General features: G+C 59.3%; 1 protein-coding gene across 1 annotated transcript in view; it reads left to right on the forward strand.

Moving 5' to 3' along the window:
• The window catches only part of LOC119093012 (RNA pseudouridylate synthase domain-containing protein 2), a 58,579-nt gene that overhangs the window by 17,648 nt on the left and 24,972 nt on the right, over nt 1–15,959 (forward strand). The window contains exons 4-5 of the mRNA XM_037215904.1: nt 4,364–4,464; nt 8,027–8,114. Of these exons, the coding sequence (XP_037071799.1) occupies nt 4,364–4,464; nt 8,027–8,114 (189 nt within the window). The remainder of the gene's footprint in view (nt 1–4,363; nt 4,465–8,026; nt 8,115–15,959) is intronic.

The following is a 15,959-nucleotide window of genomic DNA, read 5'->3' on the forward strand; positions in this document are numbered from 1 at the left end:
CTACAGGACGAGCGGAATGAAGACGTGCGAGGCGGCAAACTTATAGATTCTTGAAGTGCATGGCGACATAAGCATGGGTATCGGTGGCAGAGGCGAGATTGCGACACTGCACAATGTGAAACAGTGGAGGATAGGCCCTGGCACCAGCAAAGCTATTTTTCCATGATAGGGTGCACAGCGTCGACCAGCGCCTGATTTGCGTTAATTTACGACCAGGGTTCGGGGTCTCGCTGTGAAGCCCCCGGCACGAGCGGACCCCGCGGCTGCCGCGTCGGGTCGGTTGACCCATGCCTCTCGCGTGACCCAGGCGCGCCCCGGGCGGTTCGGCCGCACCCGGCGCCGGCCGGCTGTGACATACCGGCCACATATTGGCGCCGTGCGGCCGCGGCCACTCAATTGGACCTATCAGCGCGCAGACAATATTGACCGGGCCTCTCCAGCGCGCCGGCCGGTAAACTGCAATATGAGGTGACGGGGCGGCGTCGCCCTGTCCGCTGAGCACACCGACCGCCCGCTGTTATGAACTGCGCGCCAACAGTCCACCGCGGCGGCGCGATTAAGGCGCGTTTGTTTAGCGGAGAGCTGGGCGCCATCGGTCGCGCTGCCCTTCCCCCGCCCCCTGTCCTCTCCTGGCGTTGGATAAGCGGCCAGTGCGCGCCGTATAAGGGAACTTGGAAAAGCACGGACCCCCGCAACAGGTGGACTAGTGTGCGCATACCACGCATGCGCCGCAGCTCTCGTTGTCGCGCCAGTCCGTGCAGTGCATCGTGGAAAGGATAGGCGGCGTTGAATAAACGGAAGTGAATGGGTGGCGAGTACAGGTGTGTCGGGCACCATACGTGCGGCTACGGACGGTCAAGGTCGAGTGCACGCATGCGCATCGCTTGGGCTAATGTGGGCAAGAGCGCTGGCGTCCAGCAATAATTAGGGGACTCCAGGGGGCTGGTGGTCCAGCAAATAGGCATTATGTAAGACTCACAATCTGGGTCAAGCGGGCATACGGGGTCGTTGCGCTGGCCAGGTGCCGTGTTTATGCACATAACCTTCACTTAGCCTTGAAGATTTATTTTGCGGAGGCATGTTTTGATCACCGCGCCCTCATCGCACACTCGCTCATTTCGTAGCGAAGCAAGCTGGATAATAAGCTTACTTTCATTCCAGTGGTGACTACACACGCTAAACTCGTCATCAGACGCACCACACTGGTTAGTTTACTTTCGTTTTGCGCCTGTCTTACTATCTGCTATGTCTGGCTGGGACCCTGTTTAGTAGGCGCACAGAGACCCGATCACCTCCCTGGAAGATATTCGGTCTCAGATGTCGGGTGGAAATGGGGGATGGAGTGTAGATGAGGTCTTAGTCTGTTGATTCACACAGGCGTGAGCGGAAATGTGGGATATTTGGTCAGTAGAGATCTAAACTGCGCCGCACTAGCCAGCATATTGTGAGTCATCCAAAGTTGCGGGCGCCAGGTGTGCACAATCCACGGTGCCGGCCACCACACCGCATGCAGCAGCTTGGCGTCCGTTGTGCACCGTTTGCCTTTGGTAGATGCGTGCATTTAGATGTTGTTGCCGGTGGGTTTCCCCTGCCATACTGATGTGTCGACAGAAAGTGAAAAAGAAATTAGTCTATTGTGTGGTAACTTGGTTGCCATGTTGGTATTATGAGTCCGAGCTTGTATTGCTGGCGGCTATCGACTTGTTACGTGCCAGCAGGTACTGGCTAAACGACCCCAGCATGAACAAATCGACAGTGTTTGCTTGATAACGTCGTTCAACCATTACCTCGAGAGAGATATTGAATGTCGGTAACTGTCGGTATAAGAACCGTGAAATTACAATACCGAAAGACTAGGCGCTCAAAGCCCTTCCTGCTGATATCATATTGCTATTTTTAAGGCGTGCAGTAGCACGATTTGGGGCTCTCTATCCCAGCCCCACGGGGACTTCGCCGTATACACTGATGACACACTGCTGCTGCTACATCGCGGACGCCAACACCAGCCGAGCCTGTCAGGCTGCTGGCCACGACGGCCGCTTCAGTTGGCGCCGGCGGCCGTGTCGTCGGCCCGGCCGCTGTGGCGCGGCGCGGCCCGCCTGCGGACGCCGCTCGGCGGCCGGCGTGGGCTCTGGCCGGACGCACCGCCGCCGGCGGCCTGGCACGGCCGTGTCGCCGTTCGTCGAATCCGTCCCACCGCCAACTGATCTGACGCCAATTCTGCGATTGGAATCATACGGCGGCCGGGCGGCAGGAATTGAATTCTCCCGCCGGCGACCGGCCTGTAAGCCGGACGCCCCACGTAGAGGTCACTGGGGGCGCGACACGGCTCTCCCGGGCCGCCGGATGCTCGCGAAGCGAGCGCCCGGCGCGGTATGCTGCGCCGCAGTGCCGCCAGGACAGTCGCCGGAACGATAGACTGTACCTTAGGACCACTCAGGCAGCCGCCGGGACGCTGGATTGTATCGCGGTACTGCTCGGGTAGGCGCCGGGACGGCAGGTTGTACCGCAGTACCGGTTGGGCAGCCGCCGGGACGGTGGATTGTATCGCGGTACTGCTCGGGTAGGCGCCGGGACGGCAGGTTGTACCGCAGTACCGGTTGGGCAGCCGCCGGGACGGTGGACTGTACCGCAGTACCGGTCGGGCAGCCGCTGGGACGGTGGATTGTACCGCAGTTCCGCTTGGGCAGTCGCCGGGACGGTGGATTGTACCGCAGTACCGCTCGGGCAGCCGCCGGGACGGTGGACTGTACCGCAGTACCAGGCACCTGCTGATACGCCGCGGTGTGTGTGTGGTGGTCTGGTTCGTGGTATGATAAACGGGCCACGGCCCTTTTGGACGCCAAGGACATCAAATGACTGTAAACGAGTAAGTGTGACGAAGAGTTGTGCACTTTTGCGTCGATATTTTGCGGTTTTTGTTCGGATTTGGAGACACCCCTGTGTATGTCGTAGATGTTTCTGAACGTTGCTTCTTGTCGCACACTGAATCCATCCAGGTGGAATTTTGATAAGCATGCTGGCAGTGGTTTAATCGCTGTGGTCCAATGTGTCATATGTGGATATATTTCGGCTGGAAATGTTTATTCTCACAGCAAATGATTTTGTTTTTGCATGTCATTACCTACCTTTCGAGCATTCAGTGGGGAACACTGCGGCGAAACGCCGTGCATTTTGAACCTCCAGGGTATATTTAGCGTCGATATTCTGGAGGAAATGAACGCTTTTCTAGTCTCCACGGAGCTTAAATTAAGCCCATCAATAGAAAATTCGCTGTGCAGCCAACGATGCGGATTTTCTTTCAGAGTAGATGGCCTGGAGCGCTACGCTTTTACCCACTGGTAGTTTCCATTTTTGATTACTTTCCCCGTAGGGAACTGGCCCGCTGAGGTGATAAAAGCGGAATCCTTCTGAAAGGCGTCATTGAGAACGGAATGGTTTCCCGGGGTTTCGCCTGTCACGTATGTTTACGAACGGCAAAAGTACACAAAGAGCGCAACGCGCCCGCGTGTCCGAGTCGCGGTTCACCAAGCCAAAGCATGGGTTCAACCTGGGATCGCCGCGCCGAACCATGGGTGCTGAAGCCGGTCTACCTGATCGCCGTGACACGGTGCTTACGTTTCAAATGAGAAGCGTAACGAGCGTTGGGAGGGATCCATTCGACCTCGCAGCCAGTGCCAAGCGACATACCGCACTCTGATGCACTTGGGCGCGAGCCAGTGGTTGATTAGCGGCATGAAATTTACTACGCCATCAATGATGTTGAAGTTGAAACGCGGTCTAAGAATGAATAGCTCACTGCTGCGGCTGCACGCTAATGCTGGCGATACAATTGATGATGAAACGAACGGGGTTCTAACTGAACGACCATTAATTCTTGGACTGATGACTGGTGACTGATGACTGACGTGCGTTGCTGACTTGAGCCGAACACCTCTGTCCGGCCTTCTTAGGAGCGTAGCATGCAAGCGGTCGGCGCAAGGGAGGCAGGATTTCGCCGTCTCCTGACCGCGCCAGGAGCGCTGTGTATGAGACGGCGGGGTTTGTGATGTCATTGCCTGCCGTTCCAGGAGCGCTGCGTATTGGACGGCAGTGTGATGTCGTTGCCTGCCGTTCCAGGAGCGCGCGTATGAGACGGCAGTGGGATATCGTTGCCTGCCGTTCCAGGAGCGCTGTGTATTGGACGGCAGTGTGATGTCGTTGCCGGCCGTTCCAGGAGCGCTGCGTATTGGACGGCAGTGTGATGTCGTTGCCTGCCGTTCCAGGAGCGCTGCGTATGAGACGGCAGTGGGATATCGTTGCCTGCCGTTCCAGGAGCGCTGTGTATTGGACGGCAGTGTGATGTCGTTGCCGGCCGTTCCAGGAGCGCTGCATCCGAGCGGGCACGCTGACCGTCAACTACCAGAAGGTGGACGTGGACCACCGGCTGCGGCACAACGACCTGCTGGCCAATGTGGTGCACAGGTGAGTGGCAGCCGGCCGCCGCCTGTCCGTCCGTCCTCACGCGTCGTTCCGCCGACCGGCACGACCGCGTCGCTATCGGAGATTCGATTGAGCGCCGATTCAGAGGGTGACTGTTAGCGGCTCGCCCCGAGCCGTCGGTCGTGCCGACCTGCGCAGTTACTGCTTTGGCGAACATGCCCCTTTTCCGCTGTTCGGGCATCCTTCTTTGTTTTAGTGCTGTTGGAGGCGCAGAGTGACCGGTGCGTTCTGCATCTGTATCCATCCTTCCAACCCGACGGTTTTCTTTTATCTTCACAGCAAAGTTTTCATTCACGAAAATTCACTGCCTTTGTCTTGTTTCTCCTCTTCTTTTTATCCTCTTACCACACAAATGAATTTAACTCGCTGTTTTATTTCCTAATCCGCCTTTCAACCGCCTATCATACGCTCATTCATCATAGCTTGAATCTAAATTATCTCCTGTCCACCGCTCCTGGTCCTGATCTCTGCATTGTCGTCGCCGCGACAAACCTCTCATCGCGCACATCACACGACCGCCAGCGTCAGTTTCGCGGAACACCAAAGCTGAGCCTTAGGCTATGTCACACCAGCCCGCTGCCGGGCTGGCCTAGCTCTGTTCCGCACCGGCGCCCGCCTGACGTGACTGGGAGGCTGGACCCCCTCCCCATCCCCATCCGGCCCACCCCGGTCCCCTTCCCCGTTGGGTGGCGGTCGCGCCGCGTGGACGGCGGCGTCGCCCGTGTGCTCCGGGCGTTTTTACTGCGGACGGCCGGCGGCGATTTATTGCGCGCCGGGCCTCTTATGGGATTAATGGCGGGGCGGGTCGGTGTTAGCTGCGGTTCCGTGGCGTTCGTGGCGCGAGCGGCGCCGCGTGGTGGACCGAACAGCCGGAAATTGGGACGAAACTATACCGAACATCGGTTTGTGGCGCGGTAAAACCGGCCCGGCTCGCCGGAAATAGATCCGGCCACTGGTTTGCGTGAATCAAATCCGCCTTTGGCTGATGCTTGGGATGTTTGGCATCGGCTGCCTTGAGCCGATGCCTTGCCAAGGGACGGCCAGATATTCGTGCAGTTTATTCGGTGGTGGTTATATGTTTTGGTTCTTTACCCAGCTCTGGTAAAAGACGCTTACATGTTCTTTCAGCCGCGGCAATCCAGGGGAGGGTTCAGGTGTTCCAAAGACTGGGCGTGGCTTTCAGATGTCCTGGAGAGCGAGCTTTCAATCAGTTGTCCAAACGTTTTTTCGTAAACTTCAGGTGAAGCCATTTATTCCGGGCTTTCAATTTTACTTACCTACATGTATCGTTAACAGCCTCGGACGGCGTTTGGTCCTGCCGTTTGAATAATAAGTTACGTAAAGATGTGTTTATTTATTTAAATTAACTTTTAGGTTACCAAGCCTTCTTTAAGTTATCCAAGCCTCCTTCTACTATTACTATCTCAACTGCCGCGAGTCGCCAGCTATTAAGTGGACCCACACGCACTTTGTTTCCTTTAGATCAGATCAGCCTGGTAGCCAAATGGGTCAATGGAGACAGGCTATGGCTATTTGCCTGCTGGTATTTGTTACTCAATCCTAAAGAAAATGCTCCACATTTGAAGATATTGAACCAAGCACCAGATATGATTGAACATGCTCGCTTATAACTGTTGGTATACTCTTGTCCACTTAAGTATACTGTTGGTACTTAAGTGGACAAGACTGCTCTAGACCACATATTTTTCTGTAAGATAAATGTACTGATTAGTATGTTTTTGCTTGGGTACGGCATCGTACCTTGCACAACATTGATTGAGAGCCAGTTGACAACCGGTTATATCTAGATATCGTGCTTACGAACGCCGTAAATGAACGACTCGACAATTCTATTTTGGGGGGCTTTATCGCCGCATGACTAAAGGAATGACGGGACTTGAATGACGTTATAATGGCGTCATGGACGTGAGGGCGACCTTGAAGTAGTCTCCCCGAAATAGCCTGCATGTCATCGCGGGCGTGTAGATGAAAAACTAGAGGGGTTTAGGCTTTAGGAACGGCAGGGCTGTAAACTGAACCGAATGATCTTCAAGACGACTTTGTTAGTTCAAACCCCCATACAAACGTGGACCACTCCCTGAAACTGCGTCTGGCTTGCGTTGGCTTGTGGGACAAGTAACTCGGAAGTCTGGTCAATCTCTCCGTCTGAAACTTTAACAACTTTCCGGGACTGTATCGCATTACTGTGGCGGTGTAATGGAGTCCGAAAACCGTACTGCAGTAACTCCTAGTATATTGGTGGTCGTTAGCTCACTTCATAATGCCGACAAGAAAGGAGTTTAAGACATTTCCGTCTTGTGTCAATTTTACCCATTTTTCCCGAGGTTTCTAATACCTTTGCTAATATGCTCCTGAAAGTGCTAGCACGTTAACAAAAATATTGCGTTCTGATCTAAGAGATTTCCAAACCTCGATGTTTGGTGTTGAGCTTAAGCCTCGATTTGATAAGCCAGGATAACGATAGTTGATACTGGGCCAATAAGCTCACATGCCAACCTGAACAATTTATGGCTCAACACTAAAAAGAGCTGCCGCTACGCGTTGCCGCGGCGACCGGTCGTCCCGTCATTCCCACACCTTGCCGATGCATCCAGGAGGGAGGGCGAGGGGAGAAGTGTGAAAAGAGAGCGAAGCATCCCTCACCTTGCCGATACATCCAGGAGGGAGGGCGAGGGGAGAGGCGTGAATCGAGAGCGGAGCATCCCTCACCTTGCCGATACATCCAGGAGGGAGGGCGAGGGGAGAGGCGTGAATCGAGAGCAAAGCAGTGACCTGCACCGGGCCGGCGGTGACGTTCGTCGTGCCGGCAGCGCCGAGCCAATGGCGAACGCGATACGCCATCACCATACATCAGGGCCATTTCGTTCGGGCGCCAATAATTTGCCGCTATCAGCCATCCAGTGCGCCGGTGGCATGTCGGACGTGGCCAGCTGCCCCCCCCCCCCCTCCCCGGAGCGGCGGAAAGTCCCAGGTGGGTCCCGGAGCGGACCGGACCAAGTTGTGCTGACGCGAGCTGTTACGTCGTAGAGCTGCCTCGACTTCTGCTGTCGTGGGCCGGCACTTTCGTTAGCGTGCTCTGTGGCGCCGCAGACGGCGTCCCGTGTTCAAACAGTAGAGCCGCGCAATCTGTACACCGCAACGGTTCGAGTTGTGTGTCTATGGTAATGACACCCCGCCGAGTGGCGTGACCTTTGACGAACCCTCACTCGGGTCTCGAATAGTGTCGCGCCGTGCCGGCACAGTCCAGCGTGCTGGGGGTCGAGTCTGCCGTCGCAGCGTGTCCGTCTGCGCATGCGACACCGCCCTGCCGTCGCCCGTCGCCCGTGTCCAGTCGCCACTGACCTTTTCCCCGGCCCGGTAGCCGATTTTTACGGTAGCGCGCCGCGTCCGCGCGGCGCCGGTCGTCTAACCCGGCGTGCTCCGTACTCTGTCGGCCCGTCCTGCCTGTCCCGGCCGGCGCGTGGCGCCCGGCAGCGCCTCAGCCCCTGACCGCGGACTCACGACTCCGCTGCACATGTTGCAGACACGAGGTGCCCATCACGGCCGACCCCGTGCCCCTGGTCCATATCGACGAGGATATCGTTGTAGTCGACAAGCCCTCGTCGATACCGGTGAGTGGCCGGGGCCGGCCCGCCTGGCGGAGAGCACCGCCATCCGTTTTCAGATGCGCGGCGGGCGCGGTGAGGAGGCGGCGGAGCGCGGCGCTGGGCGCCGCGCCCCGCCGTTCGGGCGGGCCGGCCGGTTCACGACGGTCCACGGTAAGTGCGCATGCGCATGGGGCTTGCACGGGGCTTCGTGGCGACGCGGCCACCACCGCTGCATGGGGGCTCCGTGGAGCCGCGTCCGCAGAACCCTCTCCACTCCCGCCGCTGGAGGTCCGGTCTGTTTCTGTCGACATCTCTTTTCTGTTTCTTCAGAGTGCGCACGTGTGACGCCGGGCTGGTGTGACCGCCCTCCCCGACCCGCGCGCCACCTGGCGGGCGTCACGTGACCCGGGCCACGTGACGAGTAGCCCTCTGATGTTGTTGCAGACACGAGACTCCCGTGCTCTCCCGGCCTATGGAGATAATCCACTTGTCCGATGAGCTGGTGGTCCTGGATAAACCCTGTTCACTGCCGGTGAGTACAGGCCCGAGACCAGCACTGTACCTCACCTCTAACAGTAACCCGCCCCACCCCCCGCCCGCACTAAACGGCGCGCCGCACACCAGCCGCTGGATGCCGGGCGATGGCCGCCGAGCCGGACAGCGCGACGTCGCCGCCGTCCCTGTAGCAGCGGCGCGGTCCCGACAGCGGGACGCCTGACGTCGCCGACCTGTCGCCGAACCGGACCCGGGCGGCCGGAACCGCCGACACCAGCGGAAACGCACCGCTTCCGCCCGGCCCGCCCCGCCCCGCCCCGCCCCGCCCGCCGCACGTCATCCCTCGTCTGGGACGGAGGAGGCTGATCCCGGCCGGATCGGCCGCGACGCCGGCGGCACGGGCTCCGGCCCGAGTCTCGGGCCGGCGGTGAGGCCCCGCCCGCCCAGTCCGTCTCGGCCGCGATGCGAGGAGACGCCTCTTCGACAGACCGGTCGGTAAGCTGGGCAGGGGACGTACACGGCGACCACGGAGAGGCGTGCAGCCATGAGGAGCCGCCAACGGGACCCTTCGAGGACGTCGGTGCGACCAGCGCCCGCTCACGACCACCGGGCAAGTCTTGCTTCTTTCTGAGAAGCCGGCTCTTGAGTTACTCCAGTCAACAGGCTCAACAAATACTGAGTGTGATTGCCCTCCCCATGCTTAGACAATCGGACGAGGCCGAGTACCAGTGCGGGGTCCGGATTGTAGTCGGTTCAAGTCTGTTCAAGTTCAAGCACAGGAATTCTCCGTCGTGTGATGCACGGTAGGGTTCATATCACCGTCCTGGCGCGCTGCTTCAACCCGCAGTTTCGGAGAGTTTTGTCGGCGGCTTCCCGGTCCCACTCACATCGCAGCGAGTTTGTTCTCTCATAAATACAGATTGTTTGTCCCATCGTGGACTTGTTTTGCGATAAACTTTCTCCACGACATGCTATATTGCATCAGATTTTGGCTGTCCGCTTTTCTGCTAAGCTGCGCTCTCGTCTGGCGTGCCGCCCTGCCGCCGTTTCGAGTCAGGCCCGCACCACCTTGCTCCTGTGTGAACCATTGGTGCATCGCAGTCCATTTATCTTCCAGTGTTTGATGCATGTGTGAGAATGCGGTCCTCATCTGATTGAACTGGTTTCCGGAACAGCCCGGCAAGATAAATGATGGCCGTCGATTTGCCCTGCTCTCGCTTGTCTGGCTGCTGAACGATCCGGGCTAGCCGTTTGCGTGGGGCAGGGGTGGCGCAGAGCTCAGAGGCCCACCCCAGCTGTACAGATATCGTCAGTCTTGCCTCGCGACACCTGAGGTCCCAGTGTTGCTTGTCGGTTCGGCCGCTCTCTCGTGGAAAGTGGCCGAGCATATGGACCTTGCGGGACATGGGCACACGGACAATGATCGTGTGCGCTTCATTCATGTGAAGCCTGCCCCCACCCCCGCCCCAGCCCGTGGCGACGAGGAGTCGCACTAGGGTCGCATCATGGAGGTTTGTTCATTTAGCGAACCTTATTCGGAAGGAACGCTTTCCTGCACAGTGGAGAAAGGTCGGTTGCAGTCATAGACTCCTTCTCGCTAGGTCCTGAGCCTATTTGTTGGTGGGGAGACGGACCCAGGGACCGCCCGCCGCCTCAATCGCCGCCTGTCCAGCAGAGCAGCGGCTGACGCCGTTGGTCGGCCTCAGACCGCAGGGGGGGGGGGGGGAGCGCCATCCACCGGCCGTGTCCAGCGGAGCACAGTCCTGACCCCGTCGGCGGGGGAGAACAGGCGCTCCGTTAACGTCGTCCCGCCTGTTGTTTGCGTTGGCGGTCGGCCGCATTCCGGCGTCGCAGGAGCTGGGTCGGACGGCGGCGGCGCGCTCCGCCCACGCCCGCCTGTCGCCGCCGCCGGCCCGGGCCCCGCCGGTGCTGGCAGTGCGCCGCGCTCTCGCTCCGCTGCCGAACCCGGCCGCCGGCGGCGCGCGCCGGCCGCCGCTCAGCTGGTGGGAAGCGTCTGCTGGCAGCGGGCCGCCGCCGCCGCCGCCGACGACGACAACGACGACGACGACGACGACGACGACGACGACGACGGCGACGATGCCCGGCCGCCTCTAGGCGCGAGTGGCCGCCCGAAGGCGTGCGGCTCGGCATGCCGGGCTCGCCCGCCCGCGCGCGAGATCCGATGTTCGCAGGCGGGAGTGTTCGCCCGCACAGGAGCGCGGTAACAGACACCCACAGAGGCCGAGCACGAGAGCGGCAGGGCCCGCCGCTGCCGCACGTCGACGCGGCGCTGTCCGCAGGGTCACCTGTTGCCGGTCGCTCTACCGCGGCTGGCAGCCGGCCGGCCCGGTGGCCGCCGCGCCAGCCGCGCGCGCCCGACAGGGCGCTCGCTTCCGGGCCGGCGCGTGATATGCATTGTGTTGTGTGCGGTATTGGCAAGTGACGCGCCTGGCTCCGCAATGTGCTCCGGGCTATTTTGGGGCGGTCTCGGGTCGGAGGGCATGCTTGACCTTTGTGGGGAGAGGCTGGATGCAATCCAATCAGTGTCGGTGCCTGTCCCTGACTGTGTAACAAGCACACCGACTTTGGTCAGTCTCGGGGGACGTGATACGATCGCACAAAGAGCCGAAGTAGCCGCTCCAGTCCTCTTTTCATTAGCACTAGGCAGGCGTCGTAAAATAGCAGGGAAATCATTCAGGAACGTGAGATGTCGAGCGCTGTTGAATATCAGCCGATACATTGGCTCGACGTAAATAATAATTAATACAATGATGGTTTTTGGCTCGAACGAATAATGTGTGGTATTCAGGTTGAGTTGTACTCCTGATTCAGGGTGTCATCAGCGATCAAAGGGCGCGTTGGCCAGCTAGAAATTGGCCGCATTCTTCGCACCCCTAGTTCAGTTTGTTCAAGCATGCCAACGACAGATTTCCAAACGCACCTGAAAGACGTCAGGCATCGCAGGCGTAATCTGTCGAACCAAGAGTTGCTTACGGATGAAGAGGTTCACCTCGAAGGCGGTTCCAGTCGATCCCAGCGGGTCGTTCCCAGAAGGCGGGTCCCAGTCGATCCCAGGGGGTCGGTCCCAGAAGGCGGGTCCCAGCCCATCCCAGCGGGTCGGTTCCCAGAAGGCGGTTCCCAGTCGATCTCAGCGGGTCGGTCCCAGAAGGCGGGTCCCAGTCGATCCCAGCGGGTCGGTCACAGAAGGCGGGTCCCAGTCGATCCCAGCGGGTCGGTCCCAGAAGGCGGGTCCCAGTCAGTCGCAGCGGGTCGGTCCCAGAAGACGGGTCTCAGTCGGCCGATCGTGTTCAGCGCTGGCCGCTTTGCACGCCTCTCTGAAAGGAGACGCGCGCCGTAACTTGCGCGCGCGCATGGGTACGTGCGTGCATTTGAGGGTGCTGTCGAGTGTCACAGTTCGTGCGCGCGTGAGCGCCGCGGTTGTGAGTCGACCAGGAAGTGGACCATACTCGTCACGGGTCTGTCTCAGCACTCGCTGAGCGGAGTTCTTGAGTTCGTCTCGACACCCGGTGAGTCGAGCTCTTCGTGAGTTTGTCTCGACACCCGGTGAGTCGATCTCTTCGTGAGTTTGTCTCGACACCTGGCTAGCCGATCTCTTCGTGATTCGTCTCGGCACCCGGTGAGTCGAGCTCTTCGGGAGTTCGTCTCGACACCCGCTGAGTCGAGCTCTTCGGGAGTTCGTCTGGACACCCGGTGAGTCGAGCTCTTCGTGAGCTCGTCTCGACACCCGATGGGTCGAGCTCTGTGCGGGTCTGTCTCGAAACGTGGTGAGTCGAGCTCTTCGTGAGTTTGTCTCGACACCCGGCTAGCCGATCTCTTCGTGATTCGTCTCGACACCCGGCGAGTCGAGCTCTTCGTGAGTTCGTCTCGACGCCCGGTGAGTCGAGCTCTTCGTGAGTTTGTCTCGACACCCGGTGAGTCGAGCTCTTCGTGAGTTTGTCTCGACACCTGGCTAGCCGATCTCTTCGTGATTCGTCTCGGCACCCGGTGAGTCGAGCTCTTCGGGAGTTCGTCTCGATACCCGCTGAGTCGAGCTCTTCGTGAGTTCGTCTCGACACCTGGTGAGTCGAGCTCTGCGCGGGTCCGTCTCGACACGAGCTGTAGGTACGCTCGCCGTTGGTTTGTGGCGCCGCCCCGAGCACAGCGTCCTTCCGCGGCCGCACAGCACCCCAGGGAGCCGTGGGCGGGCTCGTCAGCGCCCTCGTCCGGTCCTCTGCCGCGGAATATGGGCAGGTAATGGATGGAGAGGAGAGAGGGAGGGGCTCGGCCCGTCTCCCACCACGGCCGCCGCCGCCTCGGCGCGACACGGTGAGGGAGGTCTGGCTCCTCGGCGTGGGCTTGCTCGCTGTCGTGTGCGTTGATGCCTGGCCGCCAGCGGAAGGTAAGACGTGGGTACTGCCGAGTAAACCGCATGCCAGTAGTGCTGCGGATATTCCGCGGCCGTAGTCGGGTTCTTGTAGATAGGGGCTTGTTATCTTGTCACGTTTGCTGTACCCACCGCGCGGAAGTGTTTGCCGGGTAGCCTTGCTGTGGCATGTGGACGTTGTCGTTAACCGCAGTATATCGAGGGAAACGAACGTTTTCAGCTCCTGGACATTTCGGGCACAGCGCTGTGCTGTCGCGTGCTGTGTGTGGACTTGTGACATCGTTTGTCATCTGTGGTAGCGTTCAGCTTAGCTGCATGGGTCCCGGGACGCACTTTGCGTGATTTGATTCTCGTTCCAAATGCAACCAATCGTGAAATTGGGCGCAGTTGTACTGGTGTGACAGGCTGCTGCTAACATCCGTGTCTAATTCAGCCGATCTGTACATTGGTTCAGAACACGAAAGGCGCGTCAGTGATAATCTGAAATTGGTTATCAGTTAATGGAAGGGGGCATTGGAAAAAAGTGCAGGGCTTTGCGGCTGAGCTGAGTTTCAATAACACTTGCATGTGTACGGGGTTAGCTTCGGGTGTGCGTCCTGCTTCGCCGACCCATCTTCTGAGCTTAATCGTGTGCGAGGCTGTAGGTTTTGTGGAGGGATGTTTCGCGGCTTTGGTCCCGACTTTTCGAAGTAAAGTTGAAGGAAAGAGGCAGCAAGGAGCCGAAAGATTTTGGAATTTGTTCCATGTTGCAAAGTAACGGTGATAATTGGCGAGAAAATCAAAATATAAAGGACTGGATGCTTTGGTTGAAGCCTGGCCGCATGTATGCTTTAAACATGTTTCTTGCGTATTTACAGAAGTTCTATCAGTGCCGCCCAACTGTACGTTGTCTGAGGTGTTAAGTCGCTGTTGCCATATGAACAGTGTCCTTTTAATGATCAATGAAATTAAACGGACGCTTTCATTTTTGAACTAACATGGTCTACGCGCATATTTGGCAGCGAAAAGAAAAACTCGCTGCTTCCAGGCCTGCTCCGGGTATATTCGTCAAAACACGTCTGAAGTCAAAGGCGTGGCGTTTTTGTGTGTGCTTCCCAAACCAGAACTACAATACGTGATGTGTGCGGAGGCTTGCTTTGTAAAGAACTACGTTTCGACACACATACATCCGAAGCTAAATACCGTGTCCAGTGACAAATGACGCCTGGGACTGTCCCGTGCGAGCTCACGCCCGCCTGGGACTGTCCCGTGCGAGCTCGCGCCCGCCTGGGACTGTCCCGTGTGAGCTCGCACCCGCCTGGGACTGTTCCTTGCGAGCTCGCGCCCGCCTGGGACTGCTCCTTGCGAGCTCGCGCCCGCCTGGGACTGTCCTGTGGGATGTCCCGTCCGCCTGGGACCGTCCCGTGCGAGCTCACGCCCGCCTGGGACCCTCCCGTGCGAGCTCACGCCCGCCTGGGACTGTCCTGTGGGAGCTCACGCCCGCCTGGGACTGTCCCGTGCGAGCTCATGCCCGCCTGGGACTGTCCTGTGCGAGCTCGCTCCCGCCTGGGACTGTCCCGTGCGAGCTCACGCCCGCCTGGGACTGTCCCGTGCGAGTTCACGTCCGCCTGGGACTGTCCTGTGCGAGCTCACGCCCGCCTGGGACTGTCCTGTGCGAGCTCACGCCCGCCTGGGACTGTCCCGCCGCGTGGACGAGCCCGCCGCTCGCTCGGCGCCGGCCGCCGGCGGCCTTACGCATTCCGTTGGCGGTCGGTTGGAATACCGGTGGGCGGCCGCGGCCCGCCGCAGACGCCGCGCGGCGCGAAAAATACCATAAACCCCGACTCAAGTGATGGCCAAGGCGTGAAATGATCGCCAAGTACGTATTTGGCCGGCGGCGGCGCCTTCGGCGAAATGGCTGGCCGCGCGCGGGTGGCGAGCAGACGATCGGGGCGTCTGGGAGTCTAGGAGTCTTGGAGTCTGAGGGTCTGGAAGTCCGGAGCTTTGGGGGTTGGGGAGTCCGGGCGTCTAGGAGTCTGGGAGCTTGGGCGTCTGGGAGTCAGCGCAGCTGACCTGCGCGGCCGGAGACGGTGGGCTGGGTCGACTTCAGTCAGTGGGCTCGGCTGATCTACAGGCCCGCCCTAGGGATTCGCGATAAGAAATGGCTGCTCCTCGGGGCCTACAAGTTTGTGGCATATTCGTTCTTTGAAGAACCTGGGTGCTTTTGTCACAATGCGTCCGTTATAATAGACCAGTATTTTGTGAATACATCGTTGCAAAGCGGCAGTAAAAAAGCAATGCTGGAAAAGCAATTACTGTAAGCTTCACCCACTTATCAAAACCGGTAAACAAAACACTACAGCGGTCCAAATAACGAGAATGCGCTGGGAGCGTTTTGTGCTCGTCAACTGCAGCAAACAAAAACTTCGGCGCGCGGATGCCCGGGGAGCGAGCCAGCCCCTTCCCGAGTGGATTTCCCCGGGCGCCTTGTTAATCTTGCGACGTCGCCCGGCGCGGCTCGAGTCGGTCTCGGTCGGCCCGCGACGGCCGGCTGAGCCCCGCGGCCCCGGGCTGGGACCCGACGCCCTGCTCGGTCCCAGTGCCTGTGGTCGAGCCCGCAGCCGTCCGGGAGCTCCGCAGGTCTGCCGATGGCGGGGTCGCGTCTGGGGTCCACCGCTTCGGTCTGTGCTCACGATAGGCTTGTGTGCGACCCCCGGCTATGCAGGGAGCATGCAACTTGACCTCGTTGACCTGGAAGTGTGATGGGGTGTGATGCGACGCTCGTCTGTGCTGTGCGCCCGGTTCGCTGCAGTGCGCGATGCGCACTCTTCACCATTCGTGCTGCCTGCACCCACCTGCGCAGAATGTGTATGTCGTAACTGGCTGAGCCGATTGCAGCGCGTGTGAGTGCCTTGTGCCGAGCAGCCGCAGCCCGCTCGCCGAAGCTCTGGCCGGTGTCGTGTCGGCCCTCGGGTGCCGCCGGTGGGGCGTGTGGTCCCATGTCCCGGCAC

The sequence above is a fragment of the Pollicipes pollicipes genome, unplaced genomic scaffold, assembly GCF_011947565.3.
Source record: "Pollicipes pollicipes isolate AB1234 unplaced genomic scaffold, Ppol_2.1 Scaffold_3812;HRSCAF=4468_pilon_pilon_pilon, whole genome shotgun sequence".
Classification (NCBI taxonomy): Eukaryota; Metazoa; Arthropoda; class Thecostraca; order Pollicipedomorpha; family Pollicipedidae; genus Pollicipes; species Pollicipes pollicipes.